Source organism: Electrona antarctica (assembly GCF_951216825.1).
Source record: "Electrona antarctica genome assembly, chromosome: 20".
Classification (NCBI taxonomy): Eukaryota; Metazoa; Chordata; class Actinopteri; order Myctophiformes; family Myctophidae; genus Electrona; species Electrona antarctica.
In genome coordinates, this window is record NC_136801.1 from 28,483,345 (window position 1) to 28,503,503 (window position 20,159).

The window sequence follows — 20,159 nt, forward strand, 5'->3', positions numbered from 1 at the left end:
AGAGGTGGTAGAGTGAAATGGAGAGTGGGAGACAGAGGGGAGAGAGAGATAAAGAAAGAGAGTGAGGGCATCATCATCAGTACCACACTGGTGTTAAGTAGCCTGCAGGGGCAGCAGCTAATAGCATGGAGCTCTGCGGTGGAGAGATAGACCGAGAGAGATAACCAACGAAACAGAGAGAGGAAGAGAGGAATCGATATCAGTCGCCCATGCTGTGTATTATGTTGGCAGCAGTACTCGAGCAACACAGTCACCCTGGGAGAAATCCACAGTCCTGTTTGATATATGGCTGCCATTATCTTTGCTCAGAGACACTTCACAGTTCACACTCCCTCTGCCTTTGTGAAGCGAAGCTGATCCTGGGTTAAGTTCCACTAGAATTGATGACTTTGCCTCACTTACTTGCCACAAGGAAGTGCATTGCAATTCATTGAATCAACTTAACTCTCCTTAGTGTCCTACATAGTGTTGCACTGGTTAAATGAAATCTCCAGCTACATTATGCCAAACAGTATGTATAGTCCGCTACACCGCAGCTTCATCCTTCATGGTTGAAATGCTGTATCGAATTATGTGAAACAAGGACTTGATTCTATGCCCATTTTGGAATTAACAGTGTTTTGATTAACACAGTCATATGCAGCCTCAGTCCCAGTCAGTGTTATAAGCCAAAGTAGAGAGACACACACATACAAACATTGTTAGGAGTGAGCGTTTTTTTCAAGTTTGCATAACATCATATATAACTGTTGTGCATGTGTCTGTTCATGAGCATGTTTGCATAGTTGCTATAGGTCACAAGTGGGAGATATTTGCATGGTAAACGAGGTCATGCTTGGAGGTATTTTGTGTGTGAGGGTCAGGAGTTGCAAACCTAAGAAAGAACAATATATCAAACCCAAAAGTGTGGTGTGCAGGACAGAGAGCAAGAATAATAACAGAGATGGCTTAAATAGAGTAGCATTAAATGCCAGCCAATTACTCAAAATGACAACAATCTCTCTATCCTTCCAACCATGGTAAAAAGGAGCAATTTAAGAGGTTGAAGGACATTAAAACAAAAACAACACATAAAGGAGAGGAAACAATAAACACTACTACTACTACTACTACAGCAACACTTACAAATCACCTGGTACCTTCTGATATACCTGTACACATCAAAGTTCTGGAGGGCCCAAAATTTCCCTGAGAAGAAACAAACAGAATAGTCTATCCAGTCCTCATTCTCCCCCAATCTCCATAACATAGTGGCCACACCTATAGGTTGCTGGCATTGATACTGTATGCTGAATGATATATTCTACTTGTGTTCCTAATTGTTATCCGATTCCTCAATCACTTAACCAGCTGTTGAGAATATTTCAACCTTGCACTTTGTTACTAGATGCTACTAGATGATTTTAAGCTAAATGCTTAAAATGTAACTGTAATTGTTCCTGTGCCTATACTGTATACAGTACCTAGATTCCAGCAGGGCCATTTCTCCTGCCTCTCAGAATTGCAGAAATGGTGCCAGATTACTACAGAGTACTCCATCTGGCTATGCAGTGCAGTACATGCCACACAAAAGCTTGGCATTCCTCAGCACTTATTGTAGTGTAAAGGTTAAGAGAAAGGTAATTGTTCTGGTTCAACAACATTTCTCCAGGAGTGGCTATCTGACTAATTTAATTTGCATTGGTGAAGACAGGTGTGTGTGTGTGTGTGTGTGTGTGTGTGTGTGTGTGTGTGTGTGTGTGTGTGTGTGTGTGTGTGTGCGCGCGGGGTGAGTGAGTGAGTGAGAGAGAGAGAGAGAGAGAGAGAGAGAGAGAGAGAAATCTGAGACTTTATAATCGTGTATTGTGCTGCATGGCTTGCATGCATTTATGTGTAGAATTGCACATACAGTATACATGTATGTCTATTAGTGCATGCATGCTTACTTGTATGCATTTGTGGGTATACACCTGCATATGTATGTGCATGAGAGAGAGAGAGAGAGAGAGAGAGAGAGAGAGAGAGAGAGAGAGAGAGAGAGAGAGAGAGAGAGAGAGATGTGCATTTGCGCCTGCTTGTATACATGCATGAGTGATGAGTGAGTGTGTAGGTGCAAATGCACGAGTATGCTATGTGTCGTCACAAAAGCCTTCAGTAGTGCAATCAGTTATATAGGAAACATACCATAGGTCAGACCACTCTTAAGTGTTGGTGTTCCGGGGGTCCCCGGAACATCCAGAACCCCAGGAAGTTCCACATCCAAAATCAAATTCAGTTTGCAGAATTACAGTACATTTCAAGTACAACTCAATACAAAAACTGTTAACAGTGAGTGGACGACACCATAAAGCATTACACTTGTTTACAATAGGGCCCACCATTTTCAATTCATCAAAACATTTAGAGACGTACGAATATACACAACTATATAGTCAAAAGGAAATCATCATAGGAGGTAAAAAGGGAAAAAAACACATACAGTGAGGGGGAACAGTGGGGGTGGGGGATTCAGATTTTCCGGGGGCCAGTTTCGAATCGCAGCCGTCCGTAGGTGCCTTTTGAGAGCAGTTTTGAAGGAGTCAAGGGATTTGCATGTCTTAATGACCGTTGGTAGGGCGTTCCACATTTTGGTGGCATAGGAGCGAAATTAATTTAGTCCCTTGTTTGTGCCGAATCTGGGTTGCACATGGTTTGTTGAACTCCCTCTGGTGTTGTGGGTGTGGACTTTGTTGACATTAAGGAAGTATTTAGATGGTGGTGTAGCGAATCTTGTGGACCAGACCCATTTCAAGGTGCTGTACTCTGTCGTCAACCCTAAGCCATTCCAGCCTGTCGAAGTGGGCAGGGGTGAGGTGGGTCCGGGGAGTGAGGCCAAGTAGTAGCCTGACCAGTTTATTTTGGGAAGTCTGGAGCCTTGTTTTAAGGGCGCTGGGCGCAGAGGTGCAAGCGTAGTCGAAGAAACCTTGTACGAGGGCTCCTGTTAGGGTCTTCAATGTGTTTTTGTTGACCAGTGGGGAGATCCTGTATAGGAATCTTGTTCTTTGGTTGACCTTTTTGATTACGTTGGTGGCCATTTTATCACCGGAAAGATTTGCCTCCAGGATGGAACCTAGGTAGGTAATTTCATCTTTTCGTGTGATAATATTGTCACCCACTCTAACCAAGAAGCCATCTGCCTTGCTGAGATTACTATTTGATCCAAATAGAATGGATTCAGTTTTTCCCAGGTGTAAAGATAGTTTGTTATCAGCGAGCCAGGTGCAGATTCTACCAAGTTCAGAGCCGAGGGCATTTTCAACCTGCAGTTTGTTCCTGTCCGAGACCAGCAGTGCTGAGTCATCTGCGAACAGGAACAAATTGCAGTTAATATGTGTGTGTGTGTGTGTGTGTGTGTGTGTGTGTCTGTGTGTGTGTGTTAGGCTGCACAACAGTGACACTTGAATAGCTTGATTGAATAGTTGATTGAATAGCAAATAAAAATCAAAGCACATTTAACACAATTAGATTAAATTGAGATAGAACTGAAGGGACAATAATCTAGATTTTTTTAGAAATAATGTATTTATTTCTATATTGTACACATTTTCCCTTTCTTCTAGCCGTGTATATGATTTTTTTTTGCATAGAAGTGTATATCTGCTCAGGTTACACAAGATTGATAGGAGCATTTCCCCTATGTGCCAAAGATGTAAGATAACAGAAGGCTGCCTATTACATATGTTATGGAGCTGCCCACTTCTGATTGATTACTGGAAGTTCATCATGTCTACTGTCTCTGATATTATAGAGGTTGAAATACCACATGATCCAAGAATTTGGTTACTGGGTGACGTCACGTTACATTGATCAACACACATTTTAACAAAGAGTATTTTGTGTTACTCGCAAGTACAGCTGCGAAGAAAATCATCTTGGTCAATTGGAAATCTGAAAACTCACCTTCACAGAGACACTGGCTGAATGAGCTTTCATCATACTGTACTCCTGAAAAGATACTGTACAATGTAAGGAGAAAGCCTGCTACTTTTGAAAAGATATGGGGTAGGTTCTTTGAGGTTCTACCTTCAATATCTCCTCTGGGTTGATTTTGCTTTAGTTTTATTTATATTGTTATTTTTATTTATTTATCCGAGTTGATGTTGTCAAGTGGTGTTGTGTACAATACAGAGTAATGAGAGCTGTGTAGTTTACCTTTCTGGGGTTGGGGGTGTTGTTTTTGCTGTTTTTTGTCTTATTTTTTTTTAGTTTGTCTTGTCTTGTCTTGTTTAAAAAAAAAGAAAATCTTGATTCTGTAATTCATTGTTTTAAATGATGATGTCTGTATTATCATTAAATATATCTTTAAAAAAAAAGAAGTGTATATCTGTATGTCTTTAAATGTTCTGGTTTTATCCTTTTTGACCTTTACTTTCCTTGAACTGTACCCATTCTGCAAACTGTTCACCTGTATTAGGGTTAGGGATTTATACTCTGGAGTACAATAAAGGGCAAGCCCTCATTTTCAATGTAGCCAAGGTTACAATACAATACAAATCAAAATACATCCATTACATTGTAAAATCAGGGTAAATTACGAAGGAACTTTAAGCAAAAAAAAACAATTGAAACAGGAGCAATCACGGTTAAAAATGTTGTGGAGCATTCCCTTGAACTGAGTCTGACCAAAGGATGGCAGGGAGCTCATTTTTAAAGAATTTTGGAGCTCATTCCAAGATGTTGGGCTACTGACAGAGAAAGCTACCTTGCCCTGCGTTGTCTGAGAATGATCACTAGAGCGAGTCTGATAGGTGCTATCGTTCAGTTCCAGCCTTGGAGGGGAAAGGACCTGGTTTGAATAACGTGTTCCTTCCAGGGAAACTCCCCTTTGTCAGGTGTAAGGAGCAACTTGGACACTCATGCATGAAGGAAGCATGAGTTCAAGTCCGTTGCTCTCCCCAGGTTGGCGGAGGGTATGTAGAGCCCAGGATCACATTAGATGATTGACACAGGGGGGGGGAAATGGGTTACAAAATCGTGGGATAAAAAAATTAAAATCACTAGAGCGAGTCTGATAGGTGCTATCGTTCAGTTCCAGCCTTAGATATAACCTACTCTAAGGTTCCAGCATGGAGCAAATATAGTGCAAATATAGTGCATACCGTACACACACACACACACACACACACACACACACACACACACACACACACACACACACACACACACACACACACACACACACACACACACACACACACACACACACACACACACACACACACACACACACACACACACACACACACACACACACACACACACACACACACACACACAATAATGTGTGGTTGTCACCATACTGTAGGACGGTTACAAAGCAGCTTCTTCTCCCCTTGTGACCTATACCACCAGTAACCAGTAGATGGCAACATATATCCATTCTGTAAACGTTATCACCATGGATGGAGAAATATAAACAATTATCTATTTATGTGAGAAAAACAAAGAGCTATATTCCTGTTTGTATTGAATGATGCTGATTTTTTAACAATATATTTATTGCATTTTCCTTTTTTAACAAACAAACAATACAACAGAACAATACATAACACCACATCAGACAATACAATTACTTAAAAATAAAAAACCAAAAACATACAGTACATACATAAATACAGTATAATATAATAAGGGCACTTAGACTGGTAACAACAACAGAGTCCTTATAGCCACCAGACCAAGCAACTGCAGAGAATACAAAATACATTTTCAGTCTGAACCATTAGGTAAGATAAATCATTGACCGTAATATATTGGATAAACCTTCCCCATATTTTATCAAACATCTTTTGTTTATTCTTCTTGAGTATAAGTGATTTTTTTTCCAGAGGAAAGGCACATAGATAGCTCCCTAAACCACTGAGCAATACTGGGTTTGCCTATCTTTTTCTGAATGATGCTGATTACCGGTAGTTCTAGTGGTGTGGTGGAGATATTCTCAGTTGTAATGACACGAAATCATATTCGTTTGTAAACAAAAGGTTCTCATCCTTAGAGTATACACCCACTGCACTGATAGGTTTCAGGGTCCATTTGGATTTTGCAGATTACTGATCCGGTCTGGGGGGGTCTCTAGAGCAGATACGGATTACGGAAACGGTGCGTACGTGAATGTGTGAGCGCAAATCGCCGGATACGGAAGGCGGGCTCTAGACCGGATCACACGGGTTCATTCAGAATGAAAACGGGTGCGTTGGGCCAGAGCCAGAGCCATATAGAGTAGATCACGGGCCCATGGAGCGAGAATCGTTCCTCGTACGACGGCGTCGCGTGCCGAAAATGGCCGATCTACAAGTCCACAAAGCGTCGAAGATGCGACGTATTGTGGTCTTGTAGATCAGCCGTGTTCGGCAGCACGACGCGACCTCCACAATCATCATCATACGCATTCCGGAAATACTCTGAAGTGCGTCGTCTCGATTTCTCCCTCTGGTACAAATTATAGGCCTACGTGTAAAAAAAAATACGAATTATCTGTGCGTTTCTATCTCCAATCTAGAATATAGCTGGTAAATCTGACCTCCGCTTCAGGTAACGTTTTCAACCGAGTTTACGGTTTTATTCCAAAATGTGTAATTTAAGACTATTGACGGCAGAGCGGGCAGACATTTTCAGTCGATGTTATTTACGAGACAGCGAGTTCCATTCCATCTCGTTCCATCAACACACAAAGACGTCCTATCTTTAACATTAACAAAAAAAACAGAAGCTATAAATGGTGTTAGCTTTAATTGTTTACATAATCCAATAATGTGTATCGGCAATGTGTACGTTTCTAAATGTTATGATGAATTGAACATGGTGTCGTCCACAGTTAACAGTTTTGCATTGAGTTGTGCTTGAAATGTACTGTAATAATCAATCTGCATATCATTACTTAAACAATCTTAAATGGTCTTAAATCGACGTATAAGTATTGAAAGAAAAGGGGGGAAAAACATTGCATTGAATTACATTCAGGCAATCTATTCCAAATCAGATTTTGCAAGTTTGGTAGGTGGCATAAAAAACTATCACTATCACTCACTGCTATCTGCAGAATGTGGGAATGTTGTTGCATGGTCCTCATGTCAAAATAAAATCATATTCTGTAATAGTAGTAGAATACAAAATTATATTGTCCACAAGTATTTTTTATTTATTTTTGATAACAGGCCATCTTAAGAAACACAGATTTCACACCATAACAATAAAATACACGAATAATGCTAACTAATTATTACACTGTAATAATGCTGGAATAACCTGTATATCTCCCATCAGTGTATGTCGTGACCTTAATTTTCCAAACTGTATGTCATCCATTCCACAGTCATTTGTCAGAATGGCATGCGAAAGGAAGTCAGTGCGCTATGGCTACTCAGAGGGACACACTGATGTCCACTTTGATGACACTGGGAAGTAAGTCTTATGTGTATAATGATCCATGACCTTTAACAAAACAGCACCCTCACCACTGCGCCCAATTCATGTCATGACCATCATGTGTTGTCATATAGCAGAGGCCACTGTTGAATAAAAGGAAAATGTCTTTTCACATGTCCCACAATGAAATGAAGACTATTATTCCACCTTCTAATGTTCTAATCTCTACAAGTTTCCATTATTCTGTATTCTTCCGTTTTTGAAATATCCAATCACTGACTATGTGCAGATGTTTCTCAGTAAGTAGATGGATAGATCAAAATCACACCTGTGTGAAGTGAGGGGCCCTCTTATCATCATACAACATCATCATACATCTTCTCATTCCGGCCAATCACAATTTGCGTCCTCACTTTTGTCTTCAATGTTTGTGTTTACATGATGTTTGTGTTTATGCAAACACTCAAAACTGTCCATTCATTGTCAATGGCATTCAATGTTTGTGTTTGCACAAACCCTCAAAGCTGGACATATGAGGGGCTAGCGCCCCTCAAAAAATAAGCGTGCTTAGTACCTTGTTATATGAGGATTCAAAAAGCAATTAGGGCCCCAACAGATATTGTTTGTCTGCTCTGTTACAGGAAGAAGCATGACTACACAATGTATGGCTTGGCCTGGCCCCCCTCAGGCAGTCAGATTGGATATACAGACACTGAAGCATGTTTGGGGATGCTAGAGGGATTCTCGTCAGCAGCAGCGAACAGTATCCCAAAGACCACCACCATGGTACATTGCATTATTATATTTGTATTAATAAAACATAACAAATTGCCAATAATCAATAAATAGTCACTTTTTGGAGTTGTCAGCATTTAAACATACAATATTTTTTAAACATTCTCAGAGGTTTAGAAAGAGTATTTTGGCTTTACTTTCTGATACACTTTTGAGAGATGCATTGAAGTCATGTTTCTTTCCAGAGTCAACCCACCATCAGCCCTGTGCGCCCGAAACATGGAGGCACAGACAAAGCAAGATCTTGCAGTCAACAACAGTGTGACACTGAAGCATGTCTGGGCATGCTAGAGGGACTCTCAACAACAGCAGCGAACAGTAGCCCAAAGACCATCATGGTACATTGCATTATGTTATTATTAATAAAAACAACAAATTGCCCATAATCAGCCACTTTTTAGAGTTGTCAGCATTTAAACCTATGGTATTCTTTTGCAGAATTCACTAATGCATTTATAAAGTCCTTTGAAATGTACTTACTTGCATTTTTCATAGGTTTAGAAAAATGATATACTTTTGAGAGATGCATTGAAGTCATGTTTCTTTCCAGACTCAACCGACCACCAGCAATGTACGCCCGAAACATGGAGGCACAGACAAAGCAAGATCTTTCAATCAACAACAGTGTGATACTGAAGCATGTCTGGGGATCCTAGAGGGACTTGCATCAACTGCAGCAAACAGTAGCCCAAAGACCACCATGGTACATTGCATTATTATATTTTATCATTAATAAAAAAACAACAAATTGCACATAATCAATCACTAATTAATTTATAAGTATTTTGAAATGTACTTACTTACATTTACCGAAGTTAAGAAGTTTTATTTGCCTTACTTGAGAGATGCATTGAAGTCATGTTTCTTTCCAGACTCGACCCACCACCAGCCCTGTGCGCGCAAAACATGGAGGCACAGACAAAGCAAGATCTTGCAGTCAACAACAACAGTGTGACAAGAGTTTCAGAGATTTGTGCAACCTGAAGACCGAATTGGGTATCCACACAGGACAGAAACATTTCTACTGTAAACAGTGTGGCAAGACTTTCAGTCGGTTAGACAACGTGAAGAGGCACGAGCGCATCCACAGCGGAGAAAAGCCCTTCCATTGCAAACAGTGTGACAAGAGTTTCAGTCAGTTGGATCACCTGAACAGACACCAGCACATTCACACCGGAGAAAAACCTTTCCACTGCAAGCACTGCAAAAAGAGTTTCAATCAGTCGGTCCACCTGAAGAAACACCAGCGTCTCCACATTAAAGTAGACCCGTTGCACTGTAAGCTGTGTGACAAGCATTTCAGCAAGCTGGATAATATGAAACGGCACCAGCGTATTCACACGGGTGAGCGACCCTTCCACTGCAAACAGTGCACCAGGAGTTTCAATCAGTCGAGTCACCTGAGGAAACACGAGCGAATTCACACCGGAGAAAGACCGTTCCACTGTAAACAGTGCGACAAGAGTTTCAGTCAGTCAAGCCACCTGAAGAAACACCAGCGAATCCACATTGCAGAAAAACCTTAGATGATACAAGATTACACAAAATGTGTACTAAATTTGTTCAGCTTAACCCATTCAGGCCTGACGTCGAAATTTTAAAAATGTCTTCTAAATCATGACAATTTTCTGAAAGATTTGAGGCAGTACCGCGCTATGAGCTTGTAGATCTGCTATTTTTCAATAGCTAAATTATAACATAATGTATGGAACACCAAAAGGGGTTCCCGCTCAAACTGGGTTAACAAGGTCTCTGACGTCAGTAAAGTTTATAAATGATGTGTGCGCGCACACACGGAAAGCTGTTGCCATTGTCTGCCAGCTTGTGTGTCCACGTGAGATATTAAATAGATAATGGTTCACATCTATTGTCTCTTCTGTTTCAGTGTGAGTTAAATCTGGTGGGATAATTTTGTCCAACTTGACAGCTGTTTGTAAACAAATGTGAATATTGTTCATGAATCTATACATAGCTGAAATTGTACTTATTTCACATACTGTGCATAGTTCTTTATTTCTTTATACTTATAAAGAAACTGTATGTATAATCATTTCAGCTTTATTACAGCAACGCAGAGTAAAGAAGTGAATGCCTTGGTGTATTTTGCCAAGATTCATCAGCACTCACTTAAAAACAACAGCCAAGTCTCTTTGACGCCACTGATACCAGCAGAATTCTTTGGTTTCTGTGTATGGAAAGATTTTAGTCATAAAATCGGTACTATTATAGATATAGTGCACCACTTGATACAGTTCAAGTTATATTCACTTAGCAAAAACAGTGCATTGTTCATATTCTGAATCTATTGTATCTTTTGTTTAAAACATTCAGGTTTTGTGGCCTTATATTTAGTGAATGCACAAGTCAATTAGTTAACATATTTATCCATAAAGATGTTCCTTTATGGATAATACAGCTGCCACTGTATTAAAAATAAAGCCACTTTCTGTACGCCCTGTCTTGTCAGCTTTGTGTTAATAATACTGTTGGGATCATAGAAGGCTATGGACTTCATAAGATGCTGAGATAGGCTGCTAACCTGGTTGCTTATATCAGGGGTTCTCAACCCGTGGGTCGCGACCCCTCGAGGGGTCGCCAAATTATTTTGGTGGGTCCCCAAATTATTTAAAAAAAAATATGATTTTTTTTTCACGTTTTCAAAAACGTTTTCAAAAAGCAGACCGTTTAATTTAGCTATTGAAAAATAGCAGATCTACAAGCTCGTAGCGTGCCACCGAGTGGCGCGCTACGAGCTTGTAGATCTGCTATTTTTCAATAGCTAAATTAAACGCTTATGCTTAAATAATGCTTAAAACACCAAAAGGGGTTCCCGCCCAAAATGGGTTAAGGTTATTGTAGCAGTCAATTTATATTGGGGGTCGGGAGGGGGCGGGGCGGGGGTCCCGAGACATTGCCAAAGCATTCCGGGGGTCCCCGGCCAAAAACGTTGAGAACCCCTGGCTTATATGACCCAATAATTGAAACCAGTGGCATGATAGGCAGGCACACTGCCATGCTATTTAAAGGAGCAGTGCCACTATTATATAGGATTTTGTGCATGCAAGGACATGGGCATTGTCCAAATGAGCCACAACATCCGCCATGTGACTTGTCACTGCAGAGAACGCAGATTTCAGTGCACAGATTCTCAATACAAAGACCTGTTCAGTGATGAGCTTGGGGAACTCACAATCACAATAAATAAATGACGGTAGATCCCAACCTGTGGTCTGACCAGCTCACCGCATCTCGTTGTGATGCAAGAAAGGGTAAATAAAATAACGAACTCACAAAAAAAGGAAAGGAAGAGATCAGAATGTGCATCAACCCAAAATACCTCAAAACCTGACCGGGCCTGAAGACACACAAAGGGGGTATTCATGAAATATAGTATAATACCAGTAAGACGCCTGAAGATGCCAACATATCTGCCTGGGTAACAGCAGACTGCTGGGCGAGCGCTGGCGCTTTGGCATGGGTGGTAAGATCTTAATTTTCGGGCCTGTTAAGAACAAGTTTTCGCCGGCTGCCGGGCGCGGCTGCACTAATAACTTTGGAGCAGGCCTGTCTAGAGTTTAAATAGACAGGTATCAGGACAATACATCAGGGATCTCCATATTGCTTAATATTGATGACATCAGGGATCTCCATCCCTGATGATGTCACATGCAGACATGCTCCATCCCTGATGATGTCACGTGCTCCAGGACCATCCCTGATGATGTCACGTGATGTCACGTGCTCTCTCACCCCAACCAACCACCAACCAACACACACACTGACGGGTAATGCACAATTCCATAGTTAACTGCGACCTTCGGTCGCAATAATCAAATATTGACCAAATATTGACCAATTGGCCAAAATAGGAGTTACTAAAATGCATTTAACACTACAGACTACTTCGTAAAACAGAGCTTAAGAAACTGGGACGAGGAGCTGAGTGAAGACACCAGAGTTTACAAAAGGTTGACATTAATTTCACATTAACTTAGTTATAAATAGTACCATGGCTTAATATACAAAATGGCAGTTCTCAACACTGTAGAACACATTTCTTCTCCATACATGATGAGCAGTTAAGGCACATCACATCAAAAGGAGTATCAACTCAAGTAGGTTTCACTGCAACAAAAACACACATTAGTTTAACTACTCTTAATGTCTAAACATGCAAACAGTGAAGGAGCTCAAGCCTTACAGTGGGTTGAAAACTTCAAAATAAAATACATACATCACACAGGAAACAATAACATTATGTGCACATAATATACCTTAACACAGGGCAAGCAGAGTGGAAGCGCACCTCTGGCAGAAAGCTGCCTCACAGCTACTGGCCCAACTTGCATTGTAACCAATTGGATAAACTTAATTATTTAAAAGACATTAAAATACCATACCATGGTAGCACTGAGGACCACTCTGCTCGCCTGTGGAGAATCAGTCAGACCTCCCATTGCACTAGGACTTCCTGCTTTTGAAAAGAGTACTGCATCATGATTGGCTGGTCTGGAGCCGCTTGCACCTGCACTCAATGACACAATCATTAGTGTCAGTGACACAAACACCATAGGGGAAATGAGAGAAACTGCATTAAAGTCCACCTGGTTATAATTACAGATACATTCTAACTACTGCCCTGAACGCAGTTACCGCTAGCTCACACTCACTCACTGTTTTGGTTTTTACATCCTGTACATGTCATTGTACAGAATGTCTTACATTACAAGCATGCACAATATGATTAATTATCTCCTCCTAGGTTTTTGTGGAATTATGGAAAACCCCTGGATGTGACAAAAAAAAGCAGCTTCCACTAGAATCGATTAGATAGTCGGTGCGAGAGTCGAGAAAGGACAGGGGCAGAGGCAGAGGATGTTCTGTTCAGTAGTACTACAAATACTTTGGGTGCTCATATCCCCGAATGGGTATGGACTAGTAGTATATAACACAGAACAGGACACAGAGGCTTATTTGATTATTTGGACTTCCTATTTAATGCATTAAAAACTATTCGTGGGGTATTGCAGTATACAGTATTGCATCCCAGGACCCGGGAGGGTGACATGATTGCATCCTTTCTCAATTGAATGAGTCTAAGGATTCAGGATGCAGGCTATTTGCATCACTGCATTGGTGCAGCGTCACAAACGTGATGCAAAGCTTGGCCAATCCGTGAAGGCTTCTCAAATGAATGAAGCCCTGGCCTGCTACAACCCTGTTTGAACTGTGGGTGTTGTTGCATCCATATCCTGTGTAAAATAGTAAAGTAGTTTGAATTGTGTGACGTCAGACCAGAGCTCAGGCAGCATATATAAGGTGAGAAGGTGACAGACACCTTTGAAGGAGTTGAAGAGTTTGAAGAAGAAATTGAGGAAGAAGCAGTGGCAGAAGAAAAGGAAAAGACCAGATCGGTGGATCTTGGACTTACTGAAGAATACAAGAACAACCACACTAATGAGGGAAATTGTACATATACAGGTTGGTCAGTGTGGCAATCAGATTGGATCTAAGTTTTGGGAGGTCATCAGTGACGAACATGGCATCGACCCCACCGGGGCATATCGTGGGGACACCAAAATTCAACTAGAAAGAATCAACGTCTATTACAACGAATCAACATCTCACAAGTATGTCCCTCGTGCCGTGCTGGTGGACCTGGAACCAGGCACCATGGACTCTGTGAGATCTGGCCCTTTTGGGCAGCTTTTCAGACCAGATAACTTTATCTTTGGTCAGAGCGGTTCTGGTAACAACTGGGCCAAGGGGCACTACACCGAGGGAGCAGAGCTGTCAGAGTCTGTCCTGGATGTGGTGAGGAAGGAGGCAGAGACCTCTGACTGTCTCCAGGGATTCCAGCTCACCCATTCCCTGGGAGGAGGAACAGGGTCAGGCTTGGGCACTTTGCTAATCAGCAAGATCCGAGAGGAGTACCCTGACAGGATCATGTGCTCATTCAGTGTGGTCCCTTCCCCTAAGGTGTCGGATACGGTGGTCGAGCCATACAACTCCACCCTGTCCGTCCACCAGCTGGTAGAGAACACAGACGATACATTTTGCATTGACAACGAGGCCCTATATCAAATCTGCTTCCGCACCCTTAAACTCTCCACGCCAACCTATGGCGACCTCAACCACCTCGTCTCTGCCACCATGAGCGGGGTCACCACCTGCCTCAGGTTCCCCGGGCAGCTCAACGCCGACCTGCGTAAGCTGGCCACCAACATGGTGCCTTTCCCCCGTCTGCATTTCTTCATGCCCGGGTTTGCTCCACTCACCAGCCGAGGCAGCCAGCAGTATACGTCCCTCACTGTGCAAAAGCTCACGCAGCAGATATTTGATGGCAAGAACATGATGGCCGCCTGCGACCCACGCCACGGCCGATATCTGACCGCAGCTGCCATCTTCCGTGGCCGTCTGTCCATGAAGACGGTGGAGGAGGAGATGCTCAAAGTGCAGAACAAGAACTACAGCTACTTTGTGGAATGGATCCCCAACAACGTCAAGACGGCTGTCTGCGACATCCCGCCACGTGGCCTCAAGATGTCCGCCACCTTCATTGGCAACAACACAGCCATCCAGGAACTTTTCAAACGCATCTCGGATCAGTTCTCGTCCATGTTCCGCCGCAAGGCCTATCTACACTGGTACACCGGCGAGGGAATGGATGAGATGGAGTTCACGGAGGCGGACAGCAACCTGAACGACCTGGTGTCAGAGTACCAACAATACCAAGATGCCTCTGTTGAAGAAGACGGAGAGGGTGATGATGAAGATGACTATTTGAGCTGAAAACCCTACCCATAGAAAGTTGAGCTGCTAACCTTCTTCTGAACCTCTTTTTTAAATGACAGAATATTCATAACAATATCTACAAACCTATTTATTTTTCGAGAATATCCACAACAATAATGACAATGTTTTTTAGTCTCTTTTTTATAGAATATCCACAACACAAATGATGTAAATGTTTCTGAGCACTTTTTTTTAAATAGAATATCCACAGCCGCGTCAAATGTTTCTGAAGAACTTTTTTTTAAACAGAATATCCACCAGTAAGAAGATCGGTCAGATCAACATATGGAATGTCAGAACAGGTCAGCTCCATATATGGAGATCTAAGTGTCTCAAGTGTCTTGAGTGTACAGGGTTTGATGAGGTCAGATCAACATATATGAAGCGTGTCCCAAGGCGTGATGGACTTACTGAATGACTGACATACAAAATCATGATAGAGACCACCGCAGAATGGGCAACTTACTCAAGAATGATGCAACAGGGACTGCCAGACACATTAGGATTTGGCAATGGCTAAATTGCGTTCTCCCATGGATTGTCACCTGTGGATGAGCTTGTGTTATACCAGTGACCCAGAGAGCTAAGCCGGGCTGGAGTCACAGCTCTTGGCAGGTCCAACCATGGCGGACAGGGGCGCAGTACTAAGTTCCGACATGTGTTTTGGTCCGACGGTCATTAGACTGACAACCAACCTACCTCTATCCCTATCCTATTCCTAACCATAACCGCAAGCACGGGAGATGCGCATGTTCGAGCTCATCCGTAGTCCTACAGATTGGAGGTTGTTAGGGCATGAGGTTAACTACCTTATCCCTGAAAACAGAAACCATCAGAATAAACCAAAGAACAACACACCTGTACAGAAGTAGCCTGGCTAATAAGCCAGCCCGAATCAGCCGTTGGCAAAAAAGAATTGCCCACACAACGTGATTTGAGTCTGGCTTATTAGCCAGGCTAGTACAGAAGCCCCTCTGGGGTAGCCTTGAGCATGAAATTGAGCATGAAATTGGATGTCCTGGACCCAAAAGAAAGCATCAAAGATTGAGTATGTAATGTAATTAAACTGTTAGCACTAGGTCCTAGTCGGAGACTGGGAACCTAATAGACACACCTGAATTGAACGGTAGTAGAATTGAGCTTCACCTGTATTGATTGCAGAAGGCCTTCAAAAGGCACTCACTTGATTTATTTGTATGAGAGACTGAGGCATGCATGCTGCCTGGACGTCAGTAGTTTAGTTTACTTGTGTAAAGAGTTGTTTCTTTGTGTTCCTGTTTTGATGCATTATTTGGCTTAAAACATAATTCCATCTTTACCATCATCATTAGTTTCATCATCTCGGCCATATCAGCCATCATTGTGCATTATTGCTCTGTGCTGTGAAGTGCATGTATAAAGATTTGGTACTCTCACCAGTATGCCAATGTCTGAGTTCTTCCTTAGTATTTTGATTATGGATTCAGAATAGAGGTCTTCTGTGAAGGAAACAGGTTTGTGCGCTATGAGCCACTGGCATCAAATAGCTTGCAGAGGTGCTTGCATTGAAGTATCCACTTTAGGTGTGGCTTATTTCTATATTTGACTGCATATCTGCTTTCTTTCTATCTTTTCTCTGTATAATATTAAACATGTCATACTGTGTCGCCCAGGAAGACAGAATGATGGCCATGTGTGCAGTGTTGTCTGCCTGGGTGGCTGGGCACCCCAATCGGATGCTGCCAATGCACTGAATGGGACATTACCACGCTTAATCAGTCTATTGATTGGTCTGGACGAGCTCAATAGGGCCTCCTACACACGTATCAAACGAATGTTCTGTGCTCTGTCTGTGATTAATGGCTGCCACAATGCAATTCCAATGGGAGTCATGGTTTGACCAAACATTTGTGTTTGATTGCTGATTGCTGCCTCATCAAACACAAATGTTTGGTCAAACCATGTGACTCCCATTGGAATTACAGCCATTAATCACAGATGAAGCACAGAACATTCGTTTGATACCTGTGTTTCGTCATTAAGCCACTGCACCTGCAGTGTGCACACCCGGAGTTAGAAACTATTATTCATGCATTTGTGTCATCACGTCTTGATTATTGTAATTCTTAGATCGCCTGCAACTGGTTCAGAATACAGCTGCTAGGTTGCTGACCAGGTCCAGGAGATTCTGTCATATAGCACCCGTCCTTGCCTCCCTACACTGGCTCCCAGTTAATTACAGAATACATTTTAAGATTTTAGTCATTACACACCGAGCCCTCCATGGCCAGGCACCTCCTTATCTCTCTGACCTGCTCCAACCGTATGTGCCCAGAAGGTCACTGAGATCCACATCACGGGCGTTGCTGGTTGTTCCTCAGACAAAACGAATAACCAAAGGCGATCGAGCCTTTGCAGGTTTTGCCCCTAGGCTATGGAATGAGCTCCCACTCCACCTAAGAACTGTGGATTCTGTGGACATTTTCAAAGGACTGTTGAAAACTCACCTTTTTAAACAGGCCTTTCCATAGCCGGCCTGGTTAAATGTTGATTGCTTTATTTTTACTCTACTTTTTCTATTTTGTCTTACTTTATTAGTGATCTAGTTCTTGACTTGTTTTATTGACTATTGACTTGTTTTAATTTTATTGTTGTTAAAGCACTTTGTGACTGTAATTGTCTGTGAAAGGTGCTCTATAAATAAACTTTACTTACTTACTTACTTACTTACAGTACATCACTACATCAACCTTGAGGGCAGGGGTGGGAAGCGGAACATAGTGTATTAAATATCAGACGTGTGTGTGCGTTGCGTGTGTGTGTGTGTGTGTGTGTGTGTGTGTGTGTGTGTGTGTGTGTGTGTGTGTGTGTGTGTGTGTGTGTGTGTGTGTGTGAGAGCCCCTTGACTGCCCTAGTGTGGGTTTTTCCTCTAGTCATACAAATACTTCAACAGAGACAAACGCTATGCACTTATATCAAAAGAGTTTTCACAAAATGTGCCGACAAGTAAATAAGCAAAGACTCTTGGACCAAGCAGTTTGTGAGTCATACAATGGAGATCACTTCCAATATGATGAATGGATATGTGTAAATTGATCCAGGAACATGATGTGCCACTATACATTTGGAGCTTTTTGACCCTAGAATTTCTCCAAGAAACCTCACTCTAGGCTAGCTATAAGAGCTGCCACAAGAGGGCAGTCATAGATTTATAGTTATTTACACAAAGCTTCAAACTCAATCCTGTAGTTTATTAAGAAACAGTTGACTCAGTGAGGTTTAAATAAAACATTTTTATCAATGGATGTGTGAGCTGCTAAACTGGCTAATAACTCTTCACAAAACGGGTAACTGTTGCAAGTCTGTGTCATGATAATTACTTGCGCAAGCAGAGCGTGCAAGTATTGTGGTCGGCTGGACCAAAAGTGGCATGTATGTATGGTATGCATGTCTCTAATTGGCTATTGATGGTGACGTAATTAAGATATGTTTCAATGTTGGGTGCATGGGAAAAGGTAACGTATGTATAGGCCTACATGTACGTGTATGTATGTATATATGTCGGTAAGAATGGTGGTCCCTTATTGGCTGTTGATGGTGACGTAACTACGGTACGCTTCAAGGTTGGTATAAGGTCAATAACGGGTCTAAAGGATTTAGAACAGCAGTTGTAATAGACATTAGTTAGTAGCACCTCAACAGAGTGCATTTCTAGTTTGTATTTATATTGATGGAATTTTTGTAGGGTGTTAGAGGTCTAAGAATGTGTATTTTCTATATTCTATATTCAGCTATAGTGTAGATGTTTGTCCTAACACGAAGATTAAATTCCCATTGACAATGAATGGAGAATTTACGTCATATGTCGACGAGCAAATTGACTATTTCGGTAAGACACAAAGCCCCTCACTTCATTATTATTCATATAATACTATTATATTGTGTCACTATAGCACCCTGCATATACATATTGAGTAGGCCTCCCTCCATTACATTTCTGAATATTGATCTTTTCAGTATAGCCTAATTATAAATTAAAATAAGTCAGAGATGTAAGCACCCAAACCTCATTTTCCTCCTTCTGCTTTGTGAGTGCAAACTTTACTTACGCCTATCGCCTATTTGCATGTGAGCGCAAACTTTACTTACTTACTTACGCCTATTGCCTATTTGCATGTGAGTGCAAACTTTACTTACTTACTTACGCCTATTGCCTATTTGCATGTGAGTGCAAACTTTACTTACTTACTTACGCCTATTGCCTATTTGCATGTGAGTGCAAAGCAAGTTCAATATTCAAACTACCAGTATATGCCCTTATTTATTAGGCTGTAAAGTTTCTCGTAGCAATTTATTTAGTTCTATTAGTTAAATTTAAAATTCCATCTAAACTGCCCTGGGCCTGGCAGAGACATGAGTGCTGAGTTGAATTGACCAGCTGAAGCAGCCGATTTTGTTTCTCTTCTGTAGATATTATAGTGTTAGTGCTATAGCTATTAATAGTGTTGCATAGTTGATACTAGGCCTACTTGATACTTGATAGTATTGACAAAGCCCTTCTTAATTTGAATTTGGAGAGGGAGGGAGAGAGAGAAAGAGAGAGAGGGGGGGGGGAGAAAGACAGAGAAAGACAGAAAGAAAGAAAGAAAGAATGAAAGAAAGAAAGAAAGAAAGAAAGAAAGAAAGAAAGAAAGCGACAGAGAGGCTTGTGTGTCAAGTGTGTGTGTGTGTGTGTGTGGGGGGGGAGTGTCTGTGTGTGTGTGTGTGTGTGTGCGTGCGTGCGTGCGTGCGCGTCTCTCCAGGACCCCTGTCGATTCCACTCGGGGTGGCTGTGTTGTCTGTCTGAGAGCTGTGATCATCTACTGCTGAGCACTATTAATGTGTAATAGCATCTGAATACACACAGTAGGGTGCTGCTGTTGACTCGCCCTCTCACTTCCCCTTGTCAACAATCAAAGGAGGCGGAGAGAAAAGACCGCACACTTCAAACGTTCAAAGTCAATTACAGACAATACCATCAGACATTAGGGTGGTGGGTGGGTCGGGTTGGAGGTTGAGGCTGTGGCATTGACGGCAGCAGCAGGCTTCTGCCCCCCGGTGGTAGCACGCACACACACACACACACACACACACACACACAGTTGAACCGATCTGCAGTTGCGACGCTAGCCAATATATTTATTATAGGCTACTATTACCTTTTCTGT

The 20,159-nt window shown here is 42.0% G+C and overlaps 2 protein-coding genes across 3 annotated transcripts; both read left to right on the top strand.

The window, feature by feature from the left end:
• The first annotated feature begins 6,411 nt into the window (after positions 1 to 6,411).
• Positions 6,412 to 10,629, top strand: LOC306913469 (uncharacterized protein). 2 transcript variants are annotated; one of them, XR_013788542.1, is made up of 7 exons: positions 6,412 to 6,549; positions 7,331 to 7,419; positions 8,025 to 8,169; positions 8,364 to 8,516; positions 8,729 to 8,881; positions 9,051 to 10,062; positions 10,106 to 10,629. XR_013788542.1 is itself a non-coding variant. In XM_079490143.1 (6 exons), the coding sequence occupies exons 2-6, from the start codon at positions 7,343 to 7,345 to the stop codon at positions 9,702 to 9,704; spliced, it is 1,182 nt and encodes a 393-aa protein (XP_079346269.1). In that variant the 5' UTR covers positions 6,412 to 6,549; positions 7,331 to 7,342; the 3' UTR covers positions 9,705 to 10,629. The 2 variants fall into 2 exon arrangements, 1 of the variants encoding a protein (XP_079346269.1); XM_079490143.1 differs by having other exon boundaries at positions 9,051 to 10,629.
• A 3,006-nt stretch (positions 10,630 to 13,635) lies between these two features.
• LOC306913233 (tubulin beta chain-like) lies at positions 13,636 to 14,970 on the top strand (the record flags this gene model as incomplete). The annotated part of the gene is made up of 1 exon (XM_079489823.1): positions 13,636 to 14,970. One exon carries the CDS (start codon positions 13,636 to 13,638, stop codon positions 14,968 to 14,970), a length of 1,335 nt encoding a protein of 444 aa, XP_079345949.1.
• Between the last annotated feature and the right edge of the window lie 5,189 nt (positions 14,971 to 20,159).

What these genes read in the sequence shown, in the direction of transcription:
- LOC306913469 (XM_079490143.1), top strand. Translation starts at nt 7,343, where the DNA reads ATGGCATGCGAAAGGAAGTCAGTGCGCTATGGCTACTCAGAGGGACAC. An exon ending in CACTTTGATGACACTGGGAA is followed by an intron (nt 7,420 to 8,024) that starts GTAAGTCTTATG and finishes GCTCTGTTACAG; the next exon opens with GAAGAAGCATGACTACACAA. An exon ending in GTAGCCCAAAGACCACCATG is followed by an intron (nt 8,882 to 9,050) that starts GTACATTGCATT and finishes GTTTCTTTCCAG; the next exon opens with ACTCGACCCACCACCAGCCC.